The sequence below is a fragment of the Arachis ipaensis genome, chromosome B06 (assembly GCF_000816755.2).
Source record: "Arachis ipaensis cultivar K30076 chromosome B06, Araip1.1, whole genome shotgun sequence".
In the NCBI taxonomy this organism is placed as follows: domain Eukaryota; kingdom Viridiplantae; phylum Streptophyta; class Magnoliopsida; order Fabales; family Fabaceae; genus Arachis; species Arachis ipaensis.
The window spans coordinates 125,986,529-125,997,479 of record NC_029790.2 but is presented as its reverse complement, the minus strand read 5'-3'; the positions used below and the strand labels follow the sequence as shown (position 1 = coordinate 125,997,479).

Here is a 10,951-nt window from a genome sequence, read left to right as displayed (position 1 = left end):
CAAGCCTTGATGGAGTTCTTCACAAACCATGGGCTCCCAATGTTGATCCTCATGTGTTCCCGGATCCCATATTTTGTCTTCACACCCATCTCCAAGTTGATTATCATTAATCCATGTGGGTGGTGAGCGGGGTGAATTCTCAACAAAGTGACTAAACATTCTCCTAGACCCAAACAATCTAGCTCTATACCAAACCGTGCAATTACGCTTTGAACATGCAACCATAATGAGCCTAGAATAATGTTTCCAACCACTAGCCATTTCCTTTTTGCTTTTAAAGCCACAAATATGTCTAAGTTGACCATCCGTCTCAAGCAAACCATATTCAAGGGGAATAATAAAGCTTAAGTATAAGGAATTTACCCACTTGAATGAAAGAATGGATGGTGGTGGCTTGGGGAGAGGTATCTCCAACGTGCTAGCAAGCTTTACTCCCTTGTGTTCTTCCTTATTAATCTCCACCTCTTCATAAGTTTCTTCACTTCCAATCTTTTGTTCATCAATTTCATCTAACTCTTCCTCATCACTCAAATCATAAATGGGAGGTTGAGAGAAATCTACCTCCACATTGCTTTCTATCTCATTGGGAGAAGGTTCTTCAAATTCAAAGGATTCACCACCAAGATGGTTGGATGCATGATCTTCATCACCAAGGGAACTCAATTCTTGATGTTATTTTGGGGTTTTGGATAAGAAGCATGAAAAGTAAATGGCAATGAAAATAAGCTAACAACTATAAAAGGCTCTTGGCAAGATGTGAGAACTAGAAGTCCTATCCTAGTTATCCTTCTCAATTGTGATGAGAATTGTTCATTGCTACCACTTAGTTAACCCTTACTAATTAAAGGAAAGTCAAGTGGATGAATTGACTTGAGCCACAAGTCCTAGCCAACTCCCAAGGAAAGACTAGCTTTAGTGCACTCCAAACTAATTAGCAATCTCTCCAATTACCAATCAACAAAGGAATTAGATAACTCAAGTGTCACTAATTACTCTACCTAGGCCAAGAGGAACATTTTTGATGGTTTAGAATTTCACAAATGAATTCTCGTTGCAAGTATAGTTTCTAAACCAATCACTAATCCTTTCATACAAAAAGTTGTTTGTCACTAAAACAAACCCCTAAAATTTATAAACCGAAGTATTCAAACCTCGGGTCGTTCTCCCTAGGAATTACAATAAAGTGTCTTGTTATTGGTTATGAGTTATTTTGGGGTTTTGGATAAGAAGCATGAAAAGTAAATGGCAATGAAAATAAGCTAACAACTATAAAAGGCTCTTGGCAAGATGTGAGAACTAGAAGTCCTATCCTAGTTATCCTTCTCAATTGTGATGAGAATTGTTCATTGCTACCACTTAGTTAACCCTTACTAATTAAAGAAAAGTCAAGTGGATGAATTGACTTGAGCCACAAGTCCTAGCCAACTCCCAAGGAAAGACTAGCCTACAAGGCTTCTAAAATCGCTGGCCACGTTTTGCTTTAAGTGAACCAGGTGGCAACAACGGCGCGTGCGCGTACTTTGCGCGTGCGCGCCACCATACGTGTAGCAACTATGGCAAATCTTATATCGTTTCGAAGCCCCGGATATTAGCTTTCCAACCCAACTGGAACCGCATCATTTGGACCTCTGTAGCTCAAGTTATGGTCGATTAAGTGCGAAGAGGTCGGCTTGACAGCTTTCCGGTTCTTCCATTTCTTCATGAGTTCTCCAACTTTTCATGCTTTCTTTCTTCATTCCCTTGATCCAATCATTTGCCTCCTAAACCTTAAATCACTTAACAAACATATCAAGGCATCTAATAGAATCAAGATGAATTAAATTTAGATATTTTGAGTCCTAAAAAGCATGTTTTCACTCTTAAGCACAATTAAAGGAGAATATACAAAACCATGCTATTTTATTGAATAAATGTGGGTTAAAGGTGATAAAATCCCCTAAATTCAATACAAGATAAACCGTCAAATTAGGGTTTGTCACGCCTCGTCGGAATTTTTCCATACAATCCTTCTTGAGAGAGGGCCACTAGTATCTTGCTCTTAAAAGCTTCACAGCTAAGCTTCATCCTCCTATGTGTGTCCCACAGATCCCTTCGTGAACTTCTGACACTGTTATGTTATGCTTCTCAGCTCCGAGACATTTCAATAGTGGCCTAGTGAAGCCTTTTTTATATAGGTCATCTCCAATGAGGGTAAAGTAGCTTGCTCTCTTTCGGAATAGCCTCGGGCTTTCTTCTGATATTGGTATTTTTCTAGTTTTTAAGTAATCTACATATGGTGTTCTCCAATCTTCTTTCTGTGACAAACTCAAAACATGCATGCTATATATACTCGGTTCCCCGAGGGTTAGATGTGATAACTCTGGTGCTATATCTGGCTTTCTAGAGGTGGCTAGCTTGGATAGGATATCTGCTCTACTATTTTCTTCTCTAGAGACATGTATGATTTCAAAATTTTGAAAGTGTTGTATCAAATGTTTTGCTTTGTTCAATTATTGTTCTAAAAGAGGATTCCTTACCTGAAAATTGCCGTTTACTCGCTGGGCGACCAGTAGCGAATCACAATAGACTTTAAGATGCCAAATATTGTTTTTTCTAGCGAGTCACAATCTGGCTAATAGAACTTCGTATTCGGATTGGTTATTGCTTGCTTGGAATAAAAAATTAATTGATTGTTCGATGAAAACCCCTAATTTGTCTTTGAGGATGACACCTGCTCCACAACCCTCCTCGTTTGAAGCCCTATCTATGTGCATTTCCCAAACAGAAAAAGTTTCATCCGTTGTGGTGAACTCATCTATAAAATCTGCCAGAATTTGGGACTTAAGTGATCCTCTCGGCTAGTATGAAATATCATACTCTGAGAGCTCCACCAACCATTTGATTAGTCGTCCTACAAGGTCGGACCATGTGAGTATCTGATGTAATGCCAGCTTCTTGATAGTTGGGTATCGAGCTTCTGCATTATGCTGACGAAGTATACTGGGTGTTGTTCGGTACCTGTTTCTGTTACAAGCATATAGCTAATTTCATAAGCAGAAATCGAAAGGTATAAATAAAATGGTTTACCATGCTCGGCTTGTGTAGTATAGGTGGTGAAGCAAGGATGTTCTTAAAATCCGCAAATGCTCATTCGTAGGCGTCCGTCCATATGAAATCCTTAACCTTCCGTAGAATATTAAAGTGATAAGACTTTCCTGTTGTTGTAGGTAAGAATCGTGATATAGCCACTAGCCGTCTTGCTAGCTGTTGGACTTCTTTTATTGTTGTCGATGATTTCATTTGTAATACAGCTCACTTATCGGGATTTGCCTCGATGCCTCGTTGGGTTAACATAAAACTGAGGAATTTGCATCCCTGAACCCCAAATGCACATTTTTCGGGGTTTAACCTCATGTTGTATTTTCTTAGTTGCTGGAAGATTTCTAGGAGGTCGGATTGATGTGCCTCTTCAGATTCTGATTTGACGACCATGTCATCGACGTACACCTCCATATTTCTGCCAATTTTACTTTGAAAGACTTTATCCATAAACTTCTGGTATGTTGCACCTCATTCTTAAGGCCGGAAGGCATTACTTTGTAACAAAAATTACCGTGATCAGTTATAAATATAGTTTTGTCTTGATCTGTGGGGTGCATTAGTATCTGATTATAGCCTGAATAGGCATCCATAAAAGTTAAAACTTTAAAAACCTGAGGTGTTGTCCACTAGTTTATCAATGCATGGCAACGGGTGTGAGTTATTTGGGCAAGTTTTATTCAAATCTGTAAAATCTACACACATGCGTCATTTTTATGAATTCTTCTTCACCATTACCACATTTTCCAACTATGACGTAAATTGCATTTTCCGTATAAAACCTGCACTTAATAATTTTTGAGTTTCTTTGGCTACCACTTCTTTTCTTTCACTTCAGAGGTTACGTTTCTTTTGTCGTACTGGGCGAGCTCTCGGATCCAAAGGGAGTTTGTGGCACATGACGTTTGGGTCGATCCCGGGCATATCCGCAGATGTCCATGCAAATAAATCTGCATTTTCTCGGAGTAGTGTGATGGCCTTTTGCATTTTTCCTGCAGTCAAAGCATATCCAATGTTAGTATACTGTGATTCATTGTTAGTTAGGCTTACCTGGCGGAGGTCGTCCATTGGCATTGGTTGACTATCTCTGTCATGCTGAGGATCAAGCATTCAAGCTCGGTTAGGGTTGGTATATCATCGGCATTGTAAACCGAGTTGACTCGTTGAATAGGATCTGACGCTAGTGATAGGGCTGTAGCCCTACATTGTAACATTGCCTTGCTTCCTTATGATCCGAATGCATAGTTGCAATTATATCATCTTACGTATGGAACTTAACACACAAGTAAATTGTAGAGACAATAGCGCCGAAAGAGTTTAGTGATGGTAGCCCTAATATGATGTTATAAGGGCTAACTTAATCAACCACTAGATATTGAATATCTAAGGTTTTCGGATAGGGGTATTCTCCTAAAGTTTTGTTCTTAACCAAACATAACCTGTTACTGGAACTCTCTCTCCAGAGAAACCGACCACCTCTCTGGATGAAGGCTGCAATGCTTTCCTATTTAATTGCATCTTATGGAAAGTTGATAAGAATAATACATCGGCACTGCTTCCGGGGTCTATAAGGACTTTCCAAACTGTTGCCTCCCTTATGGTTACAGATATTACCACAGGGTCATCCATGTTTGGACTCCAAGATTGAAAGTCTAATGCATTGAAGGTGATATGCGGAACGGGACATATTGGTTCTTGTGACGTTGACCCCTCCCCTGCTAGAGTTAGCATTGTCCTGTAACTTTTCTTTCTAGCCAAACTAGTGATTCGTCTGCACACAACCCCCTGAGATATAGTTAATGACCTTTCTTGTCGTGGGAGGTTGACTTGGGGTGGACCATCTCACATTGTCCTTTGAAGCTGAGGTTAGGTTCGGTTGTTCGTCCGTTGTTGGTAGGCTTGTTGTATCTCTTTGGATTCGGCTATTGACATATTTGTCCAACAATTCTTTTTGCGGCAGTCATGCTAAGAGGTCCTTTGCTACCACACGTTCGTTGGTTGTGTGTCAGAATTTTTGGTGACATGTGCAGTGTTTGCTTCTATCAACATACTTTTGGTCCTGGTAGATTTCTGCCTTGCTAGGAGGTTTGATGATTTTAGCATGTAAGATCTCCATTATTATATCCTCCCTTTTTGCGTTGAACTGTGTGTAGGAGTCGAACTTCGGTGTCAACTTGAATGGTTTTTTGCTGTCTCGAATATGGCTTATTTTACTTTATTTATCATCGTCCCTGAAGGGTAGTGGTTTTTCTGCTCTCCTGGCTTCTCATGGTTCCTCGATTTGACCTGTTGCCTTATCCTTGAATTCGGCCAGCGGTTTTGTTATCGCTATCGCCTCTTGAAACTTTCCAGGATGAAACTCGCTTTTCAAAGCGTGTAAATGGACTTCGGGATTAAGATCGGGAATTTCCATTGCAGCCTTTGCAAATCTCGTCATATAATCTTTCAAGCTCTCATGTTGCCCTTGCTTAATTGTGCTAAGGTAATCTGAGTCTCGTACATAGATTTTCGATGCCGCAAAGTTGTTCAAAAATAAATCGACAAACTCTTCGAAGCCTGAAATTGAGCCTATAGACAAATTTGAAAATCAAAATAAAGCAGCTCTGTCCAAAAAGATGGAAAAAGATTGACATAAGATAGGGTTAGAGGCACCATTTAAAAAAATCATAGATTCAAACTTAGTGACGTGTATGTTGGGGTCATCAATCCCTTCATAAGGTTTCAATGTTGTTGGAAAGTTGAAGTTCTTCGGCATTTGAAAACTCATTATTTCTTCAGAAAAAGGATTTGTTCTCCATTTTCCTGTCTTGAGAGATGTCCCTCCTATCTTCATGTTTGATTCAGAGTGGTGTTCTTCATTAGGGTTTCTATCGTTAACATTCTTGCGCTCCTTGTTCTCCTTGTCGTTATTTGGCTTAGCTGCCAAGAGGTCGGCCATCTTTTGAACCTCTGCTTGTAGGGCAACGTTCATGGCTAAAAATTCAGCATTAGTTGGAGGTGGTGGTAGAGCTAAAGAATTGTCTGTCATGATCTGGAACCCTGCGGTGAAAAGGAAAAAACAACAAAATGTGGGGTTACTTTTAAAGTCGGGCTCCACGGTGAACGCCAAATGTTCCGACTAGGAACTGTGCTCCGAGGTATAGCTTGTCAACACCGGAAGATGCTATCTTGCCCTTTAATCTCCTGGGCTACCGTGATATATATTCCTCAGAACCTTGACCCGGGCGTAAGACCTGCAAAAAGGATTCTGATACTCAAATTAGTACTAATTCATGAAATATCTAATCAAGACTGAGTTTTTGTCGTTCTCTTGTATCGTCTTTATGTTGTGTTTTGTAGTTCTGATTAGTTCATATTTATTATCAGTATGTATGATTAGTGGTCGAGATTCGCGCATACCGTGAAGGTCTCCTTCAACAATTACTTGATGAGATTGGGTCGACTATTCAAAAATAAGTTCCAAGGTATATCGTCGTGTGTCCGAGTTATTAGGGTACAGATCAAAAGTCTTGAAAATAAAAATATTAAAAAATAGAAGCAAAAATTAAGAAAAAAATCTCGCATATTTTTATATCTTAGAGTAACTATACATAGAAATCAAGAGCGCATTACTGATTTATAGGAGATTTTTCCATCCAATATATTTTTGTGATGTTTGATCTTTTAGGAGTTGGAATTACATAATTGATTATGAGCTCAAAATTAATTAAAATATGACTACACCATACACGTCTCCATTGCAGCACTTTCTTTCCTCTACAAAAACCTTACCCTAGAAAGTTGAAACAACCATAGTCATTGCACCTTCACCTACAGCTAAGCATCCAATATAACTTCAAAGATTGCTGGTACAGTTCATAAAACTTTTAAAAGGGAATATTTCTTCGAACCTACACTTTAAAATAGGCTAAGACCATCTCTAGTAGGGAACTCATCTCAGTTCCTATTTATGACCCACCTGTCATAAAAAGTAACTCCACATCAGCTTTTGCGCTAGAAACTCAAAACATCTCTCTCTTCTCTATTAGAAAGAACTAATTTTAGTCCCTATTATAGTCCCATTTAATTAATTAATTAAAATACTTAAAATTAATGTAATTATTTTTTTCAATAATATTATTTAAATTTATAAATTTAAAAATAATTTATTATTAAAATATTAATATTAAAAAAATTCATATATAACAATAATACATAATATATATAAATAATAACTTGTCATTTGGCAAGTTATTATTGGTCATTCCAAGTCCCCATTCAAAGAAACTCGTTCCTCTTGAAAACCGTGTGGGACCTTCTCCACTTCCCTCCAACGGTTAGGAACTCTCTCTGTAGAAAAAGTGGTATTGGCACTCATGCGTTGGAGTTGCTCTAAAGGGTATATGGTGAAGTGGCATATTTATACTTTACGACGAAGTATGGTTATAAATCATTGACAATGTGACATAGGTAATATTATTTAACTTGAAACAAAATGTGAACATCTTGTATCATAAAGCAATATTATTCTACTTTATGAGTGAATCTCTCCATCAAGCTTTATGCCTAGGAACAGAGGTTTTTCACATATGGGAAAACCACTAGCTCATCAAATGGAAAGTAAGTTCCACAATAAATCATCATATCATATTAGCTACAAAAATAAACACAACGGATACCACACAGAATATGGTTTCAAGTTGAAAACTCAGATCACATATACCTTTCACTCATTATATTCTTTTACACATCAAAATTAAGGTGGATCTCAACCTTGACACAAAAATCTAATGGCACAACACTCAATCGTACATCTATATTACAGACCGCAAAGTGGAAATACGAACCTCAGTTCACTTCCTCAAAATTCTTGTTTTGACACCCCCTGAAAATGAGAAAGAATCTGAGAAAATGAGACACGGTATTATGAACCATTGAATAACAAAATTGGTAAGATTTTTATTCGTACTGTACCTTGAACTTGCTCAAATTGAATTTCCTTCACCAAATCTGATGCTGCATTATACTCGAACCTACAAATAACTTTATCTTATTTGAGACATGCCAAGTTTATGTAATGTGACTGATTTGCGAGCAGTAAATGGTCATGGATATGATGAAGAATGATTACAGAGTTTTACAGAAATTCAGAGATGAACAAGAACTGAGTTGGAGAAGGAAGAGTTCAGAGATGAGAAAAAAATAATCTCAGACAGAAGAGAACTCACTCACAATGCACAACAGTACCTAACCGAGGCATTAAAGAGTATTGTAACACCACCATTGAAAATAAGAGGATTCACTATTTACCCTTATAAGTGTGGGTGCATGTATGCAACTTTAGAGTAACCTGCATTGTAAAGAATTCCAGTGTTTGACCAGTATGTTATGATTTATCTAAAAGCCCATAGATTTTATATACATGAATGCATGAGTCATGACCTAGCTCTCTAGCTCCATGAGATGAGGGAAAAATTTGAAAAAACTTCATTCTGCAAACTATGGCCGGTCTCAACAACTTCCACCTTTGCCAGTGCTGCACCAAGGAAGTGTTCTTTCAGGAATGATACGCTTAGTTACATGTATCAGTTAGGCAGTAGTTGGGCATACACAGCTATAAGAGAGTAGGCAGTCTTGTAATTCAGTAATTGCGTGATTGGGAGTTTTTGAAAGTTGATGGAACCGTTGCATTGCTGAGAATATTGCATAGGAGGTAAAAGAGAACCAACACGAGAAACACAAAAAAGAATATTGCATTGCTGAGAATTCTTTGCAATTGTAGTAAAGATTAAAGAAACCTAAATTCTCTACAAGGATAAGGGATAGTTTGAGATCTCCTCAACTCTCCCAAATGACTGAAACTAATCAATTCCTCAATTACTAGACTACCTTTTCTCCCTATGTTAAGCATTAAGCAGCTCAAGTACCAAGCAGCCGCCACTCTCCAAGTCCATTCCCAAATGAATGTCTAACTCATTCACACCCTTAGCCCCCTTCAAATAAGGGAAGGGATCCTCTCCTGTGGCAAACTGGATAGTGTCCAGTGTAAAATCTAAACCTTTCAAGACATTAAAATTCGATCAATCTCAAAAAGAAAACCAAATTTTAAAACACTTTAATTTTGGTCCTCTCATTCTCAGTTAAGCTTCAAATAGGCTTCAAACTTGGTAACCATTACTTCTACTTCATCTTTTCTATTTTTTTATTTTTTATCCACATTATGTAAGGCATCACACTATCCTAATAATGATAAAACAAACTGAACATGAGAAATTTATGACAAACTGAGGTAGGTATAGGACACAGGACTACTAAAATCAAATTAACATTTATAGTAGAGAGTACTGTTTCATCCAAGTAACCACACAAATGAAATTAAAAGTGGTTTGGTCAAACATTATGGAATGAGAATTGAGAAGAAAGTGTACTATTTTAAAGTTTAAACTAAGAATTGCAGGTGAAATCTGCGGGCAGTTTCAATTTTCTCTGCGGCACAACTCTTCGACATTAGTCCTAAATATATACTTGACCTCTAAATTTAGACCCTATTTCATGTGCTAATCAACTATTTTCATTTTTCACCCTTAATTGCCATTCTTTTTTTTTTTTGGGTCTAGAATTTAGCATGAAATTAAACCATGAAATTGAACTTAACCAATTTCTTAAAAAAATATTCCAATTTCGTTCAACGTCTAATAACTCTCTCCCTTTTCCTACATTTTCCTCTAGTGTGCCAAAAATCTTGAAAATAAATAGCTATAAAAAATTTTGAATATTGCTAAAAAGAAATGTATAAGCAGCAAAGAGTGAGATCAAATTCATATTGATGAATGAATCTCAAGTTACCTATTGGAAAAAGCAACCTCAAGCTCAAAATCAGATGCATTCTTAGAAGCCTCAACCATGACAGTAACAATCTCAGTCTTTCGAGTGCTGGCCATGAGCAAATCGTACTCCGTAGGAATAATAATTGCAAAAAAATTATCACTCAGCTCACTCAGACAAATCTTCTCAACCGCCGCAAGCGCTACCCGTCGTTTAAGGGCATCGATCTCAGGGTCAACAACGTAAATTGCCAAATCAGTAATCATCAAAACGCACCGTTTCATCTTCCCTGAACCAGTTACCCTCAACACTTTATCCGCAAACAGAACTCTCTTGTCCCCTGCAACCATGCATCAATCAATAAGAATGAATAATTCAATTTTTTTTTGCTGTTAGGAATTTTCATAAATTTCCTTTTTGTTTGACCTTGTTTCTGCAGAATCTTGAGGAGAAAAGGGTGAGAAGGGACGTCGATATAGTCACCGAGGTATTCTCTGAAAAGAGAGGCCTTGCGTCGGACCTTGATTCCCATGAATGGTTCTTGGTCGTCGGAGATATTGCTGTTTGAAGGTCTCATTCGGAGCCTTCCCTCAGCTTCGCCGTTGTCTTCGTCGGCGTTGGACATCGGAACTCAGAGCGAATTGTTGGGGTTTGGGGATGCTTCACATGTGAATGATGCTTCACATGTGAATGATGCTTCATGTGGACCCCATCTACTTTGTTTCTTGCCAATTCCGTATCCAGCCAGAAATAATTTGACTCAAGTCTCAAGTCTCCACTCTCCACACGACTGTCTCAGGCCATAGTACTAGGGGTGTTTGCGGGAAATTTTATGGTGAATGCTATTGTGTCTAAAAGATTATGTCTATTTATTATATTAAAAGGAGTTACAAGTTATTTTATCTGAATAAAGTAATAAACACCCAACCCAACCTTTCTCCATTTTCACAAAAGACAAGCCAATGCTTATAAAAAAAAAGGTGAATGCTATGGTGTTTAAAAAGTGGTGCTTATTTATTTAAAAGGGTTACAAGTTATTATTTAATTTAAAAGATATAAGAATAAATAA

At 37.8% G+C, this 10,951-nt stretch overlaps 1 protein-coding gene across 1 annotated transcript; it reads right to left on the bottom strand.

Moving 5' to 3' along the window:
* LOC107605269 (myosin IB heavy chain) lies at positions 7,567-10,687 on the bottom strand. Its single transcript, XM_016307092.2, has 4 exons — positions 10,309-10,687; positions 9,904-10,222; positions 8,032-8,090; positions 7,567-7,942 (listed from the first exon to the last, which is right to left on the bottom strand). Exons 1-4 carry the CDS (start codon positions 10,505-10,507, stop codon positions 7,911-7,913), a joined length of 609 nt encoding a protein of 202 aa, XP_016162578.1. The 5' UTR covers positions 10,508-10,687; the 3' UTR covers positions 7,567-7,910.